The 18699-nt window shown below is 46.1% G+C and overlaps 1 protein-coding gene across 2 annotated transcripts in view; it reads right to left on the bottom strand.

Annotated features, from left to right (window-relative positions):
• Positions 1–2572: 2572 nt before the first annotated feature.
• ZNF185 (zinc finger protein 185 with LIM domain) overlaps positions 2573–18699 on the bottom strand; it is a 103621-nt gene continuing 87494 nt past the window's right edge. For both annotated transcript variants that reach the window (XM_065556254.1, XM_065556255.1), the window contains exons 23-28: positions 13295–13396; positions 11830–11892; positions 8122–8187; positions 7256–7358; positions 6380–6478; positions 2573–4065 (exon numbers count right to left, since the gene is read on the bottom strand). In XM_065556254.1, coding sequence (XP_065412326.1) covers positions 6380–6478; positions 7256–7358; positions 8122–8187; positions 11830–11892; positions 13295–13396 — 433 coding nt within the window. In that variant the 3' untranslated portion in view covers positions 2573–4065. The remainder of the gene's footprint in view (positions 4066–6379; positions 6479–7255; positions 7359–8121; positions 8188–11829; positions 11893–13294; positions 13397–18699) is intronic.

Genomic DNA, 18699 nt, shown 5'->3' with positions numbered 1-18699 from the left:
GTTTAAAAATTTTAATCTGCTTAGATGCTTAGAATGATACAAACTTTACTTATTACTTATTTTTCAACTTTGGAACCATAAATTTTAAACGTAATAATTAATAATAACCCAAAATTATTAACTTATTATGGAACATAGTATTACCGCTCATAGCCAGGGGCAGTCGACAACAAGCCTTTCTTGAAATATGAAATAAAAATGACCATCTGCCAGTTCGGGATGCCTATGGTTTAAATAATTTTGGATAATGTCATTAGTAGCACATACTAACACTAAGACACAGACTTTATATTAAAGCGTTTTTGAGATATTAATCAGAAATTAACTTTTTATCACTTCCTTGAAGGGACTGTAGCTCCCTTAGGAAGAATTTTAGGACACATGTTCACAGAAACATTTTTTCTTAAAATGACCTAAGGATTCACACCCAAAGTTGTGTTGGACATTTTCCAATCACTCTGGATATATCACAAAAATCACTCCTAATTTATGCAAAAATGTTTACTGTACATTTATATGCCTGCTGCATGCGATTTTTTCAGTAAATTTAAAATTACAAACAACGCTACCAAAAGACCGTTGAACAGATGACATATAAAATAAGTCCGCTAGGGTGATACGGGAGCACGTACAAATGAACAAATGTACCGTTAACGGGAGCCTGTGTGAGTAATGAGCTTAAGTGGTTAATATCTCTTGCGATATCTTAATATATCAATAAACAAAAACATTTTTTTTTGCAATATACCTGTTTGTGATATCTTAAATGTTGCATCTTGCTCACACTTTTCTGTAATCTCAGCACTCAGCACGTCTTGTTGATCAACCCTTACAAAAGTATCAACCCATGCTAATCTAACTATCTAACTAATCTACGCGAGTACGTACTCGCCTAACCTTGGCATGAGGGTGGGAGCAGTCTGCAATGTTGCCGGATGTCTGATAATTATCTGATTCTTTAATAAAACATATCTGTAATTTTGTATCTGTACATTAAATCCTGATTTCGGCCGAAGTGAGAATAACTGTGACATATTACGTAAAGTGGTAAAGTAGATTTTAATATCAATTGATATACAATCTGAAATTTTTTGGCACCTTTAGGACTTTCTTGCTAAATATCATTCATTTTGGATTGAAAATGAAAAAAAAAAAAAAAAACTGGAGCAGTGGAGCAGTCAAGATTTTCTGTGCTCTGGCTCCACTCCAGCTCCAGGCAAAAACCTGCAGCTCCACTGCTCCGCGTTCCAGCTCTGGGCTCCGCTCCAAAGCCCTGTATGCAACATCACTTTTGGAACATAGTGTCTCTATGTTTTTTGGCAAAAGGCTATTTGGTGAGAATTTAGAGCAACTCTCAATGTGTCAATACAACACATGCAACAGGTATTTAGAAACCACTCCCAGGAAGAGCACACACTGCTGAAAAGCACTATCCTGCTAATTAGAATGTCCCCAAAAATGCAGAAGTCACATCTGAGGGAACACTCCTGGGAACACGAGTAGAGTTAACTGAAAAAACAGTTTAAAAAATGCTTCTTTTTTGACTTTTTATACTGTTTTTAAAAAAAATGTCGATGCATTTTTAAAAAAAATAAAATTTCCACCAGCTACAGGGCTGACTGGAAAACTGAAATTTTTTTGGTGAAAATTGCTGACATTGTATTGTTATCAAAAAATTTGGGAAGATTTGAAGGGCAGTTGACAGGCAAGGATAGCAAATGTGGGTAGCCCAATGTGCAGCTAAGCACGGGATGGACTAAGGTAATTTGAATATTTGATTTAAAATGTCTTTGGGGAAAAAGTTGGAAAATTCTGAGCAACTCTACACATAAGCATCATTTCATGGAAATCTTCCAGGACCACAGAAGCATGCTTGGTCCTGCTTCAGTACAGGGGCTGGACTGGATGGCTTTTCAAAGCCCCTTCCTGCCCCACATATCTATGATTCTATAATTGTCCCAGGCAGGGGTAATCTGTGGGCCAAATCCAGACCACCAGACACTTTTGTACAGACCCCGAAATCTTTTTATTTACTTATCATCATTATCGTTATTTATTATTACTTTCTCTGAAGTCTGGACCTTGACTATACCTTGACCAAGAAATGTGGACCTTGGCAAAAAATAATTGATTAACCCTGGTCCCAGGGAACTCTCCAGAGAGCAAATAAGTAGTGTCTGAGGGAGCCCCACCGAGAACATCACACGAGACAGACTCACTTGTGCTCATTTCTAAATGCTGGAGAATTTTTCAAATAGAGAATCCCTCACATTCTTGGAATGACTGGAGCAGGAGCTTCTAATTTAGATTCCCCTCTCATGCCCAGCAGCGGCTGGTTTGGAGGGCAGTAGCTGATCCAGCCTTGAGCTATATGCAAGGCTTTATGGCATTTAAATCCTACCTTCTCCTTTGAATACTTTGCCCCTAATTCTCACCACTCCACCTTTTTCCTAAAGCCTGAACCTTCAGAAAGTATGTGATGCTAATATTCTTAGGTCATCAGGAAAAAAAATCACACAGTCTATCAAACCAAATGACTCCAGTTGGCAATAAGAACATGTTTACATTGTGACACAGGTAAGTAAATTGGTGTTTATTAGAATTGTACATAGAGGTTAAACAAATGCTACAGAGAAACACAGCAACCAACAACGATGAAGCAAAAAAATTATAATGAACTGAAGCCTATTCCGCAATGCTTTGCAAGATCATATCAAACACCAAACAGGAACCTATGGAATTAGTTAACAATTAGCTGTGTGTATCTTCTGCAGAAGGAGCACCTATAATAGAGTGTTGTGTTGTGGGATTTTAAATAATCCCCTTGGACTGTGGGAGAGCCAGCCTTGCAACAGGAGTTTTGCAACAAAAATAGTGCCCCAAACACATCTACCTTGTCCCAGCTGCTCTTCCAGTGATTCCCAAGGTACTTCACACCAAGATTTTCAAAAGTGAGCAGTGATTGAGTGCCTCAATTTTGAGGTGTCCAATATGAGTGATGAATACTTGGAGCTATATTTTAGCTCCAAGGTGACCAACAATCTCAGTAGCATAACTCTCAGCCTTAACAAAGGCTGAATGTGAGAGCTAAAAATTACTCAAGAGCTATATTTTTAGCTATGTACATTTGTTACAACCTAAGTTTTATACTTCAGCATTTGTGCTGTAAATAATTTACAGTAATTATAGAAGTGGGATAACAACAGGCATTTATAGAGAAGTCAATTTAGATCTTAGATGAGAGATATTCCATGTAATGAGGGACAGTAGAATTGAATACTCACTGGGCATTTTGTGTAAGGCAATCAGAGTCACCCCACACAAAGTTAAACTAGCATTCCAAGTGAAAAAATGTGCAAGCTCTCCAAAACATGTAGCAGACATGCGTGCTGCTGAAGGAATCCACTGGAGAGTAGGAAGAAAAGGGAAATTGAAGCTCACACACAATTAAGGCAAAGTCAGTCTGCAAGTTCTTCAGAAAATCCATTGCAGGCAAGGGGAAAGCAATTGTCATTTATCATCAGAATATGGGAATGAAGCTTCTCTTACAGCTAGATTCAGCTTGCATTGGATAAGCTCCCAAGGCCCTAAGCTTGGCCTTTCACACCATTAGTACCTATAGGCAGCCTGATTGATGTAACCAGATGCAGACCAAGATGCACTCCGATTGTAAAAATCAAAGAAAAGGAAAGATAAAAGAGAATCCTAACATATCAGCCTCAGAGAGAAGTTTCTGCCTGATTTCCAGGGTGCTAAACACTCACAAATCCCACTGAAGTTAATGGTAGCTGGAGGTGCTCAGCGCCTTTCAAAAATCAGGCCACTTCTCTTTTGCAGAGGACACTCCCTTTTCTCCTTAATGTTGGCACTTGTCTTGTGTGCTGTTAACAAAATAAACTAGTGGATGTTAAACTCATTCATTGTGATGAGATGGTGAGAGGGAAATAACTCCAGGAAAGGGGTAGCATGAAATCTGGTATCTTAGCCAGTCAGGCACTGCTGGATACATTCCCATATACACTGCTGAAGTCTTCCAACTGGTTGGCTCCTTCAGTTCTTCAAGATCTAAGAGCAAAAAGGAGAAGCTGAGTGCAAGAACTGGGTGCTGCACAGAAAATGGCATTACAGAGGCCACTGGAGCAGATATAAGCATAGAAGGAGTGGGATGCAAAAGCTTAGCTAGTCTTATCTAATCAAAAGTGACAATAAAGCAGTCGTGTACAGTGAAGCATGTGTATATATCATCAGAAAGAGAGAACCATTTCTGATCTCATTGCAATGGCAGAGGCCACGCATTTTATCTTATGTTTGTGCCTTTTATTTCAAGCTAGCTACCAAACAAAAGAAAATTAAAAAATAAATCTAGTTCCTTTTAGGTTGGCAAAAAATATAGTATAGTATCTTAAATTTAGACTTTTCATACTGCTTTTGACCCCCAAAAATCTTCACAAGCAGGAATCACTTCACCCACCACTGCAATGCTGCCACATCTAGGCTGGAATGTGGCATCTGCTTAACAATGCACAGCAACACTACACCACAGGCATGGGTGGCAGGTTTATAGAAATTTTGGTGGTACCCAGAACCCCCCCCCCCAACTTTGCCCCCCAATTCCATCCCCCACCTGCCTAAGGCTCTGGAAGGGAGTTTGGGTGGGGGGAGGAGGTCTGGGGTGCAGGCCCTGGGCTAGGGATTAGGGGCAGGAGGGGTGCAGGATGCAGGCTCTGGGATGGAGTTTGGGTGGGGAAGGGGGTCTGGGGTGCAGGCTCTGGGATGGAGTTTGGATGCTGGGTGCAGGCTCCGGGCTGGGGCAGGGGGTGGGGGTGCAGAAGGGGGTGAGGGGTGCAGGCTCTGGGATGGAGTTTGGGTGTAGGCTGTGGGCTGGGGCAAGTGGTGGGGATGCAGGTGGGGGTGAGGGGTCAGGCTCTTGAATGGAGTTTGGGTGCAGGCTCTGGGCTGGGGCAGGGGGTAGGTGTGCAGGAGGGGGTGAGGGGTGCAGGCTCTGGGATGGAGTTTGGGTGCAGGCTCTGGGCTGGGGGTGGGGGCATAGGAGGGGGTGAGGGGTGCAGGCTCTGGGAGGGAGTTTGGGGGCAGGAGGGGTGTGTGTGTGAAGGGGGGGCACGCTCTGGGAGGGAGTTTGGGGATGGGGGGTGCAGGGGTCAGGGCTGTGGGGCTGAGGATGAGGGGTTCATGATGCAGGAGGGGGCTCGGGGCTGGGACAGAGAATTAGGGTGCAGGGGGATGAGGGCTCTGGCTGGGGATGAGGGGTTCATGATGCAGGAGGGGGCTCAGGGCTGGGGCAGAGAATTAGGGTACGGGGGGTGACGGCTCTGGCTGGGACTGGGGTTGAGGGGTTTGGGGCGTTGGAGAGGCTCAGGGCTATGGCAGAAGGGCAGGGTAAGGGCAGCCTGCCCTGCCATTAGTGGATGGAGGGTGGGCACTAGGACCCTGCGGCAGCAGTTGATGCTGGGAGCCGGCAGAGCAGAGTCAGTGTGAGCTGCAGGCTCTGGGGCCCCGGGGAGGTGAGCAGGGACAGCAAGTAGGGGTCGGGGGAGGCGCATGGGGGTGGCAGGCGGGGCCGGGCGAGAGACCTGGCCCCAAACATTGGTGGAGCCGGGCCCTAAATATTGGTGGAGCCCAGGCACCACGAGTGTGTATAACTTGCTGCCCCAACCACAGGTTAGTACAGGAAATGAGGAGGAATATTGTATCCAGCTGATACTGAAGAAGACACTAACCATGTGTAACTGCTACTTCATTCACTAATCAAGCCAGGTTTCTGCTTGATTTGACCAACTAAAATCAAGATTTCTTCATTATTAGCAAGTATGTCCAGGAGAGGATGGCCCGGTAATGCAGATCCTCTGGACTAGCAATACATTTCTGTAGGTCAGGGATTTGGAGTAACAATGTAATGGTTGGGGTCTCAGTGCCTTCCATTATAGGTACACAGGAAGATTCTTGTGCAGATGAGATGCACAGAATTGTTGGCCACCCTATATCTACGAGTGTTAGTGTTCACCATCCTTTATGTTCTCCATGAGCTAGTGTCCATCCAGGGCAGGTCTACACTAACCCCCCAATTCGAACTAAGGTACGCAACTTCAGCTACGTGAATAACATAGCTGAAGTTCGAAGTACTTTAGTTCGAACTTACCTCGGTCCAGATGCGGCAGGCAGGCTCCCCCGTCGACTTCGCGTACTCCTCTCGCCGAGCTGGAGTACCGCAGTTGACGGCGAGCACTTCCGGGTTCAACTTATCTCGTCCAGACAAGACGCGATAAGTCGAACCCAGAAGTTCGATTTGCTTGCCGCCGAACTACCGGGTAAGTGTAGATCTACCCCCAGTCATGCTAACCCTGGAAAAAGTGGCACTCACCTAGAAGAGCTTCTCATAGCACTGGTCACAGTGGACAATGTCACGATGAATGAATATTTTATCCAGGAGGTCTCCCATTGCCTTATGGCAAATCCCACACTGTGGAAATAAAAACAGGGAGTTGGATGGTTACCAGAGCCCTATTTAGAAGCATATATAGGAAGAGGATTGAGAAATTAGTGGCAATCTCTGTAATTTTTAAGTGAATTTAAAGCTGGTGAAAGGTGCTGGATTAATGGCCCTGAAGTCTAAAAACCTCTGCTTCTGTAAAGAACAGGTAAGCACAAGCCATATCACAGCAAGCTCCCCATATACACCTCATCACCTCAGTGTGCATCAACCTTGAGGAATGTATATCAACTTCAGGAAGAGAGGGAATGTCAGTCTCCATAACACATCCAAAACTCAGCTTCTCTGCTTGGAATGCTAATTGTGTAGTCGACTTTTTAATGCAGACAATAGTCAACTGTGAACTAAGGCCACTAGCTAAATTCACCTTACCCACTAGATAGCAACAAGTTTCAGTCACTATTGGATATGAAATAGTGATCTACTATTACAAACCCTCTGAGCCATCCGATGCCTGAAAATCACTGTTTGTATGGTCAATTTGCTGTTTAATTTCACTGGATTATAAAATCAGTTCAATCAACATGATAACAAAGGGATCTTCTAGCTCAATAATTAGTTTATACAATGGCCCAAGATAATTTTTGTGAGCACTTCCAAAATCTGTGGCCACATGACTTCCTACTCCAAGATGGACCAAGCTCTCTTTTAATCTGCTTTTAATCTGCTTTTAAACAAATATTGCCTTATGATCACTTTCCCAGCCACAAGTCCCCTCCAGTTCCATTACATAATAATGTCCCTTACCCTAAAGCAGTATTCATGGCAGTAAACGTTGAGATGTTCTATCATTATCTTAGGACAGTCTCGGATCTCATGGCCACAGTAAGTGCAGACACCTTCACATGACCTGTGGGGTTGGAGAGGAAAGGACTCGAATCACAACATCACCACACCTCAATAACACAAACAGTTCCTGACTCTGAGTAGGAGCAAAGGCAATCTTAGATCTAACACCAGCACTACCATGCAGTACAAAAGTGGACATCTATCCATATGTCTTGGCCATGCCAAGAGCCGATACAGAAGCATCCGTGGTGTAGCAGGATTGCCAGAGTTCAAGGGCAAAGATTCCTATGTATTTACTCCAAAGCAGCATGGCAGCAGGAAGCACTGTTTTAATACCACCCCCAGTAACTATGGCTGATGCTCTTTAGTCTCCTTGGACAGTTCTAAGCTTCATTACCAGGAAGCCAAAGAAAAGGACATTATTTTACTGAACACCTACATATGATATAAAAGATCATATACAGTAAAGCCTTAAAGAATGTTTCTGTATAACAGGGATCGGCAACCTTTGGCACACGGCTCGCCTGGGTAAGCACCCTGGCGGCCAGGCCGTTTGTTTACCTGCCGCGTCCGCAGGTTCGGCCGATCATGGCTTCCACTGGCTGTGGTTCACCGCTCAGCCCGCGCCGCTTCCCACAGCCCCCATTGGCCTGGAGCGGCGAACCGCGGCCAGTGGGAGCCGCAATCAGCCGAACCTGCGGACACAGCAGGTAAACAAACCGGCCCGCCAGGGTGCTTACCCTGGTGAGCCACGTGCCAAAGGTTGCCGATCCCTGCTGTATAACATCCCCTTGAAATCACCCCAGCGCAATGAATTTTCCTACCTCTGGGAGGTGCTGCTGTGCAGGTAGCTTGCTCTCCTTATGTCAGACAAATCAACCAAGCTGTCACTGGAGAAGAGAGGGAGGGAGGAATCATTACTTGATAGTCACATGTAGGAGCGGAACCATTAATCATCAGTGCAGAGCATCCAAAAATTCTAATTGGGTCACAGTTCTGCTGAGCAACTTACCAGGTGCCTCTTTACTGACAACATTGTCATCCCTTGCCAATTAAATATCAATAGACATTTTCTTAAAAGTGAGCGCTGTGCTAGTGAAAGGCAGCAAAGTGTCATCACCACAGACTTAATTTTCCCTTTATGCTCAGGGCACATACTGCATGAGGAGCAGCAGAGCACAAGCTTTCCCTGCTCGGGCACCAATGTGCCTCACTCCCAACCCAAAGGGACCACTCTGATGGTGAGACAGGGTAGTTTAGGCTCTATGGCCCACCTAGTGCCTGGCCTCTCTGCTAAGTATGCTAACAAGGGTGCTAACCAAAGTATATGATTTTGTGACCTGGACGGAGATTATGTATGTGAAGTTGCACTCTATATAATGTTATGAAAATATGCTAATGTAACTGGAATATGCCTTATGCAAAAGATCTCTTGTAAGGTATCATTACAAAGCTTATAATCTACTGAGTGTTATCATCCTATTTGTATAAATGTACCACTCTTGTATCTGAAACTAGAAATATGAAATATAACTCTGAGGGCCTATTGTAATTTTGCAAAGTGTGGGCCATTAATAGTGGTTTGGAATCTTGATGACTCCCATTAACCAGGACAATTGACTGCAGATAGCTCTGTTTTACCTGTAAGTCTTTCTGTAAAGGTGTCTGCTGGCAAGTGGGTAATGAAGTTTACAGTGACGTGTGATCATGTCACCTGAACTGGAATCCATCTCTAACCTAGTGCTTTTCCATTGAGAAGGGGGGCAGGGTGGGAACCCAGAGGGACAAAGGATTCCCACCTTATGCAAAAGATATATAAATGGATGGAACAGAACAAAGGGGGCCATCATGAGAAATCCCCTAGCTACCACCTGAACTGGAACAAGGGCTGAAATCCCCTAGCTACCACCTGAACTGGAACAAGGGCTGTACCAGGGGAAAGGATTGTGCCCAGACTAGGAAAGCATCCAGTCTGTGAAAGAAATGTATTGAAACATCTTTCAGGGTGAGATATTATCTGTACTCAGTTGTATTACTGTATTAGGCTTAGATTTAGCAACAGAGGGTCCTGTGGCACCTTTAAGACTAACAGAAGTATTGGGAGCATAAGCTTTCGTGGGTAAGAACCTCACTTCTTCAGATGCAAGTAATGGAAATTTCCAGAGGCAGGTATAAATCAGTATGGAGATAACGAGGTTAGTTCAATCAGGGAGGGTGAGGTGCTCTGATAGCAGTTGAGGTGTGAACACCAAGGGAGGAGAAACTGCTTCTGTAGTTGGATAGCCATTCACAGTCTTTGTTTAATCCTGATCTGATGGTGTCAAATTTGCAAATGAACTGGAGCTAAGCAGTTTCTCTTTGGAGTCTGGTCCTGAAGTTTTTTTGCTGTAAGATGGCCACCTTTACATCTGCTATTGTATGGCCAGGGAGGTTGAAGTGTTCTCCTACAGGTTTTTGTATATTGCCATTCCTGATATCTGACTTGTGTCCATTTATCCTCTTGCGTAGTGACTGTCCAGTTTGGCCAATGTACATAGCAGAGGGGCATTGCTGGCACATGATGGCATATATAACATTGGTGGACATGCAGGTGAATGAGCCTGTGATGTTGTAGCTGATCTGGTTAGGTCCTGTGATGGTGTTGCTGGTGTAGATATGTCTACAGTATGTATTAGATATATCTACACCAGCAACACCATCATCTCCGCCCTTGGTGTTCACACCTCAACTGCTAACAGAGCATCTCACCCTCCCTGATTGAACTAACCTCGTTATCCCCATACTGATTTATACCTGCCTCTGGAAATTTCCATTACTTGCATCTGAAGAAGTGAGGTTCTTACCCACGAAAGCTTATGCTGCCAATACTTCTGTTAGTCTTAAAGGTGCCACAGGACCCTCTGTTGCTTTTTACAGATTCAGACTAACATGGCTACCCCTCTGAGGCTTAGATTTGCGTGTTTTATTTGATTTTGCTTGGTAATTCACTTTGTTCTGTCTGTTACTACTTGGAACCACTTAAATTCTACTTTCTGTATTTAATAAAATCACTTTTTACTTATTAATTAACTCAGAGTATGTGTTAATACCTGGGGGGGAGGGGCAAACAGCTGTGCAGATTTCTCTATCAGTGTTATAGAGGGTGAACAATTTATGAGTTTACCCTGTATATGCATTATACAGGGTAAAACGGATTTATTTGGGTTTAGACCCCACTGGGAGTTGTGCATCTGATGGTTAAAGAAAAGAACACTTCTGTTAGCTGCTTTCAGGTAAACCTGCAGCTGTGGGGCAAGTAATTCAGACCCTGGGTCTGTGTTGGAACAGACGGGTATGTCTGGCTCAACAAGACAGGGTGCTGGATTCCCGAGCTGCCAGGGCAGGAAAGCAGGGGCAGAAGTAGTCTTGGCACATCAGTTGGCAGTTCCCAAGGGGGTTTCTGTGATTCAATCCGTCACAATGTATACAGCAAAAGCTGTGTACAGGCTGGCTTACCCAGCTAGCTTGAATCCAACTAGGTGGATAACTGAAGAGAGCGCAGTGCGGGCTTCAGAATGGGCAAGTGTTAGCATCTGTGCCAAGCCCATGCTATACAGTCTGAAGCCCATGCTGTGCTGCCTTCACTGCTATTGTTACCTGCACTATTGTTACCTGGATTCAGCTTAGTTCAGACAGGCTAGCTTGTGCACAGCTTTTGTTGTGTAGATATATCATGAGACCACTAACTATCTGGCACTGGCCACTGGACGGACTGGGGTGAAATTCTGGCTTCACTGAAGTCTGTGAAAAAACTCCCATTGATTGCAGTGCAGCCAGGATTTCACACAAGGCGTCCTATTAACATTTTAGGATATCATTAATATTGATTATAGTATAACTCCCAATACCTACCCAACGTGGTAGGCACTCCACAGACAAATAAAAGACACAATCCCTGCCCTAGTGAGCTTCATGTTTGTTTACTTTCTTGAAGACATTTGTGTTAGAAATACTGTGGGCACCCGAGTGAATGCTAATATTCCAAATATAAAAGCACATCTCTAAGTCACTGAGATCTGCTTTTGAGACCAGAATAGCTAGAAGCTGACAATGGTAACATTGCTGTGGCCAGCGGGTTATAAACTCTAGCGCTGTACTGAGTGAGGATAAAAGCACAGCAAGCATGCATTTTAACAAGATGTTAATGTTTACCAGGTGAGCATAAATAGAAAGCAAAGAGAGCCAAATATCGCTCTCAATAACACTGGTGAGAATCCGGAATAACTTCACTGACTTTAAACAAAATTGAAAACACATTGTGAGTTTTGGCTTGAAAATAGATCATTTTCAATAAAAAATGGTCCTATTTTTGACAGAAAACCCACAACAAATCTGTTTTCACACCAAATCTAACCACTTTTGCAAATATGCAATGAAGCCCAACAGCATCAAACACTGAGGTTTTGGAATTTCAGTGTGACTGTTTCACTACCCTAACCCAACAGACTCAGTTCTGCATCTCCACTGTGGAGTTAGTCATGGATTGCTCATACCTGCTGTCGCGTGGAGATAACTCACGGCTGTTTACATACTCCTTCACAAAGAGGATCCCTTTGCTAGAGAAGGATGGAGACAGTAACAGAAACATTCACATCAGAGGAGTCAGGAACTAATGGAAGTGTGAGAGAGACAATGTGTGTGTGCGCACATGCGTGTGCATGGCAAGGGGGAAGGTGAGATGCAGGTGCTACTGGATTATCACTGAAATCTCAATTTACATTCAGTTTGGCCATTTCCAACAATCTCAGGATTTAATAGCCATTAGCTCTCTCTTGCTCTCTCTGTCCTTTAACATTAAAAACCTTAGTGATACTTAAGAATGATTGTCATTGCTAATTGATGGTTATCCTTTGTGCTGTTTTTCTTGCAGATCAGGAAACTGAACCTCCTTGCACTTGTCCCCCTCTCCCCACACACACTTTGTAATGCTCTCTTCAAAGTGACCTGCTCCTCCCCACCATGAGTCTGTACCTCTGTCACAGATCCTACACAAGACATCATTCCTGCCAGCACACTCCCAGAGCCTGTGAGAATGAGCTAATCAGAGGTCTAGTTCAAGTAACCCATCTTTCTCCATGGTTCATTTTCATGGCTGCCTTTGGGCTACAACTAATCCTTTCTTCTTATGTGATCAAATTAAGCTGTGTTCCAGCTAAGGAAAGAAAAGCAGAGCCTTTTTCTTTTGCATAGACTCTTCCAGAGCCAGCATCTCAGATGAGCACTCTCTGCTTGCATAGTGATATTATCATAAACAGTGTGGCACTATACCAGGGCACTCCAACACTAGCCAACAGACGCCCACATTGGCATCTTAGCAGGAGCTTGAAAGCTGCAGATAATTTGCATTAAATGGACTGATTTCAGCTTTAAGGTGCAGCCTGTGGAGACTACATGTGCCAGCATGCAGTACCCTGGCTTGGCCAAGTTTATCCGACTAGGGCACTGTGGCCCTGCAGGCCAACCTTCTATAATAAAACTACGGGTGCCTATATGCTACACTGGCCCCCTGCAGCTGTATTTTGGCCTTGCCTACACTATGCAATGCCTTTGCAGAATCACCCCTCCTCAAAAATGAGTCCAGTTTGACGGACTGGCCTGTGACCCAAATGGAATCAGAGCCTTCCAATCCGGGGCTAAGTGAGCAGGGCAGGAAGGTTTGCAAGCTGCATCATTTTATTAGGTCATTCCATATTTCAGAGCTCAAAGTATTTATCAGCCACATGAAACAGAACAGGTGAAGTCTACTCAGTGGGCCAAATTCTAGCTTTATCTTCTATCTCTAAGGTGCCTGTCACCACATTATCTAAGCACAGTGTATACTCAGAGGGCTCCCATTTCACTGCAGTAAGAGCCATTCACATGCATCAAGGACAGGATTTGGCTCTCTGTGGGGATCTGTGCATGAGAAGAGAATTGCTCAGGATAACAAACACAGGGTAAGTCTTCTCCACTCTTTACCTTGCAGTGCTGGGGTTGGATTTGTATCCCACAGCTGATGGACTGTGGTACTGAGAGCTGGCAGTAGACATGGAGATCCTCTCACTTGAAGCTGAGGGAAGCCTGGCAAGAGAGGGAAAAGGCTACAAACACCTGGAACCTGAATTGCAGCAGGTGTCAGGTCTGTATGCTAGGGGAGAATGGATAAGCAAGAACACAAGGACATTGTTTCAAAGGTGTGGGACAATATTAAGTCCCTCAGTTGCATGAAATAGCATCCTGATTCATATTTTGTCACAGGTAACATAGGCTCATGTACCTTCCCACACCTGACACACACAACATCTTAGGGCATGGCTATACTTGCGAGTTAGAGCGCATTAAAGCAGTCCAGTGCGCTCTAACTCATGACGCGTCCACACTGGAAAGGCACGTAGAGCGCTCTGACTCCGCAGCTAGAGCACTCCCGGTATTCCACCTCGGCAATCATGTTGATGCGCCCCCGCTGGAGTGCCGTGGCACCAGTGTGGATGCCATGGTCTGTTAATGCGCTCTGATCAGCTTCCAGAAGTGTCCCATAATGCCTGATCTAGCCACTCTGGTCACCAGTTTGAACTCTACTGCCCTGCCCTCAGGTGACCAACCGTCAGACCCACCCTTTAAATTCTCTGGGAATTTTGAAAATCCCCTTCCTGTTTGCTCAGCCAGGCGTGGAGTGCTCTCAGTGCATCTTTCCAGGTAACCATGCCTCCACGTGCCAGGCGATCCCCAGTATGGAGCAATGGCGATATGCTGGACCTCATCATTGTTTGGGGGGGAGGAAGCTGTCCAGTCCCAGCTGCACTCCAGACGTAGGAATTACGATATCTTCAGGCAGATATCAAGGGCCATGATGGAAAGAGGCCATGACTGGGACGCTCTGCAGTGCAGGGTTAAAGTGAAGGAGCTGCGGAATGCCTACCACAAAACCCGCGAGGCAAACAGCTACTCCGGTGCTGCCCCGGCGACCTGCCGTTTTTACAAACAGCTGGACGCGATACCTGGGGGTGACCCCACCTCCACTCCAAGTACCACCATGGACACTTCAGAGCCCAGTCCAACAAAGCAGGAGGAGGAGGAGGAACAAAGCAGGAGCGAGGGTGCTGAAGAGGAGGAAGATACCCCGGTGTCCCTATATGCATACAGCCAGGAGCTGTTCTCAAGCCAGGAGGAAGGTAGCCAGTCATGGTTGCCAGTGCTTGGGGAAGGACAAACACCAGAGGAGGTTCCTGGTAAGCGGCTTTTATTTTGGGAAGGAAGCAGGCTCTTGGAGCGAGGAGGGTTAGGGCTGCATGCATGCCTAGATGCATAATAGGGCATTGATGTGCTCTCTCACATCGCGGTAATCGGCCTCAGTGATCTCTTCAAAGGTGTCAGCCAGAACTTGGTCAATGCGCTTGGGCAGGTTTCGTGGGAGAGCCACTGTGGTCCTTGTCCCAATCAGGCTAACATGTCCGCGCCACTGTGCCGTGAGGGGTGGGGGGACCACTGCTGCACACAGGCAAGCTGCATATGGGCCAGGGCGGAAGCCGCATTGTAGTAGAAGACCCTCCCTTGCTTCCTAGGTCACCCTCAGCAGCGAGATATCTTCCAGGATGAACTCCTATGGAAAATGTGGGGACAGTGTTGAGTATAGGGGCCCCCTGCAGCTGTTGGCTCTCCCCAAGGCAGAGGACAATACAGCCATGAAAGAATCAGTCCCCCTTAACCCTGTGCTTACTCACCATTTTGGGGCTCCCGGGGGTTATGTGCACTCGCTTTGGGACGGGCAAATTATGCTATAGTGTAGACTGTGCTTGCCTTCCTTAGGTACGGGGGAATCATTGTTCTGTCTGGTGTGAACAATGCTGCCTCTGTTAAGTGTTGCATTTTGCCTTTACAGATGCAACCTTGAGATCTCAGTCATCCATGTTATCACTGGCTGAGAGGCTGCAAAGAATCAGGAAGAGGCCATGTAGAAGCAAAGAGCTTAATGAAGCAGTCCCTTAATGAAAATCAAAAAGTGCAGGAGTGGCGGGAGAGTGAAAGGAGGGTCCGCCAGCAGAATTCGGATCACCATCACCAAAGCATGGAGCGGCTGATAAGCATCATGGAGCACCAAGCGGACTCGATCCAGGTGCTCGTAGCCATGCAGGTGGAGCACTACGCGCCCTTCTGCGCCTGCAGCCCTTGTCCCAAAACACTTTCCCTTGTGCCCCCATGTCACCTCCAACCCACTTTACCCAGCATCCCGGTTCTTATCTCCACCAGCTGCCTCCAACACCTGTAGCTTCACCACCCAGCCCTGAAAACTAGGACCTTTACCCACTGCACTCAACCCCCATCACCATGCAGTATAGCCATCCTGAAGTGCAGCACTCATTGCACAGCACTCCAGACAGGACAGCTGAGTATGATAACAAGACATACGCAAATCTGTGATTGTACCGTTCCCGACCCCACCCCCTTGCCCTTTCTGTTTCCCAAGCAGTTGTGTTTCTTTTCAATAAATGGATTTTTTTGCTTTGAAAACATTCTTTATTATTGCATAAAGTAAAAGATACCTTAGCCCAGGAAAGAAACAGGCACTGCAAGTGAGTGTATCATACATAGCAAACACAGATTACTACTCATATTGGAACCACTGCACTTCACTCCCCTGCATTACACAGGAGACATTACTGGTGGCTTTCAGCCTCAAATTGCTCCCTCAAGGCATCCCTAACCCTTGCAGCCCCACGCTGGGCCCCTCTAATAGCCCTGCTCTCTGGCTGTTCAAATTCAGCCTCCAGGTGTTGAACCTCCGAATTTCATTCCTGAGTGAATCTTTCACCTTTCCCTTCACAACTGTTATGGCGGGTACAGCTCGCAGATATAACCGTGGGGATGCTGTTATCGGCCAGGTCCAGCTTCCCATACAGAGAGCTCCAGCGGCCCTTTAAACGACCAAAAGCACACTCCACAGTCATTCTGGACCGACTCAGCCTGTCGTTGAACCGCTCCTTGCTGCTGTCAAGGCTCCCTGTGTAGGGTTTCATGAGCCACGGCATTAAAGGGTAAGCTGGGTCTCCAAGGATCGAAATGGGCATTTCGACTTCCCCTACGGTGATCTTCTGGTCTGGAAAAAAAGTCCCGGCTTGCAGCTTCCTGAATAGGCCAGTGTTCCGAAAGATGCATGCGTCATGCGTTAATGTCAATGAAATGCCCTCGGTGATCCACAAGCGCCTGGAGAACCACAGAGGAATAGCCCTTCTGATTAACATACTCGGAGGCTAGGTGGGCTAGTGCCAGAATTGGAATATGTGTCCCATCTATCACCCCTCCGCAGTTAGGGAAACCCATTTGTGCAAAGCCAGCCATAATGTCATGCACGTTACCCAGAGTCACGGTTCTTCTGAGCAGGATGCGATTAATGGCCCTGCAAACTTGCATCAACACGATTCCAGTGGTCGACTTCCCCACTCCAAACTGGTTAGCGACCGATTGGTAGCTGTCTGGAGTTGCCAGCTTCCAGATTGCAATAGCCACCCACTTCTCCACTGTCAGGGCAGCTCTCAATCTCTTGTCCTTGCACCACAGGGTGGGGGCGAGCTCCTCACACATCCCAGACTTGCATGACGATGTGATCCCACCACTCAGTGCTTGTTTCCTGAGCCCAAAAGTGCCGTTCCACAGTGGTGAGCGTGTCCATGAATGCCACAAGCAATCTTATGTCATATGCATTACTCGAGTCGATATCATCATTGGAGTCCTCACTTCACTTTGGATCTTAAGGAATAACTCAACTGCCAAACGTGATGTGCTGGCAAGACTCATCAGCATATTCCTCAGCAGGTCGGGCTCCATTCCTGCAGACCGAAAGGGAAGACAGAGCGCGCAGTACAAAAAATGTTGAAAGATGGCGCCAATTGTGGATGGAAGCAGAGGGATTGCCGGGATGCATCACGGGGGATTGGGACAGGACCCAGAATGCCCCGCCGCCCTCTTCCCACAAGCCATAGCGCCAGAATGGGATAGCTGCCCACAATGCACCGCTCCCAATGCCGCTGCAAGTGCCGCAAATATGGACATGCCAGTGCGCTTGCAGCTGTCAGTGTGGACAAACTGCAGCCATTTCCCTACTGCGCTCTATGAAGGCTGGTTTAACTCAAAGCGCTCTACATTTGCAAATGTAGCCACGCCCTTAGAGAGAGGAGTAGCTTCTCAGAGGATTAATCCTGGGGCAGTCAACTAAGGGAGGGTCAACTAAGAACTTCAAAAGACCAAAGGTCATATAGAATCAAGTAGCTATCTCTGAGATGGGAGAGCCATGGCCAAGTGGACAACCAGCACAAAACACTGTACAACAGGAGAGGGAGGGGAACTACCTGGCCAGGTCCTTGGCCCAAATTTTTAGCCTTAGAAAAAGAATGCAGTGGGACTATAAGTTCCCATAGAGAGTAGAGTGGACCATGGTTGTTATGACGTTACCAGAAATAGCCATGCCTAGCAACCTGTATGAAACATAACTAATCTGCCTTAGAAGGATAAAGGGCAGAGTTGATCCTGCCTAGAGTCAAACCTTATGGCTCTAGGATATCTAGGAATTCCATGACTGATTTTCATACCTATATGAAGTACCTTCTGGGTGTAAACTACAGATCCGATACTCACAGCCTGCAGGGCATGCACCCTACAGAGTGTCATGCTGTGCTTGTATGGGCTTAAATTCTGGAAAGTACTGTAGAAAAATCCATACACTGAATGAACTGCCACCTTCAACAGGCCATTGGCAATTCTGGAGCCAATTTGACTGATCATTGGCTTTCTGGAGATAGTGTACTGTGCGTTTTGCACTGCTCATGGAAAGTCCACAAATGGAATGGCAAAGAATCTCCATCAAGCATCGTGTAGATGAGGACATATCACAGCCCCATCCTGTGTAGCATCTGCCGGTAACAATTAATCCAGATTAAAGATAGTCCTGTGCATCCCAGTGGCTACAAATGGTTCTTGTAATTGCAATCATTTTCCAGAGAGTGAGCGATCACATCACCTTCATGACATCTCTCTGCCTTGAACTGGAGGTTAAATATCTCAACTCTGCTTCTGGGCTCCCATCCCAAAGCAGCTGACTGCACGCTTTTCACATGGCCATCACCAGCCCCATCCCTTTACCTTCTGGTGTTATACTCTGTGCTGTCCATGTAAAATGGCATGCTGTGACTTCCCTGTGACATAGTTACAATGCTGTCTCTAGAACAGGAGTAGTGTCTGTTTGTGGCAGGGTGTACCTGCCCTGCACTGGCCTGCAGAGATTAACTGCACATTGCAGGCCGAGGAGGCCACACCTCTCTGCCTCAGCAGCCTGCTGAAGGGGAAGGACATAAATTGCAGGCTCTCTCTCTCTGGAGCTGCTATTTGCCCTG

This window comes from Chrysemys picta, chromosome 9, assembly GCF_011386835.1.
Source record: "Chrysemys picta bellii isolate R12L10 chromosome 9, ASM1138683v2, whole genome shotgun sequence".
NCBI lineage: Eukaryota > Metazoa > Chordata > Testudines > Emydidae > Chrysemys > Chrysemys picta.
Note: the sequence above shows the minus strand (reverse complement) of the source record. Positions and strands in the feature narration are given on the sequence as shown.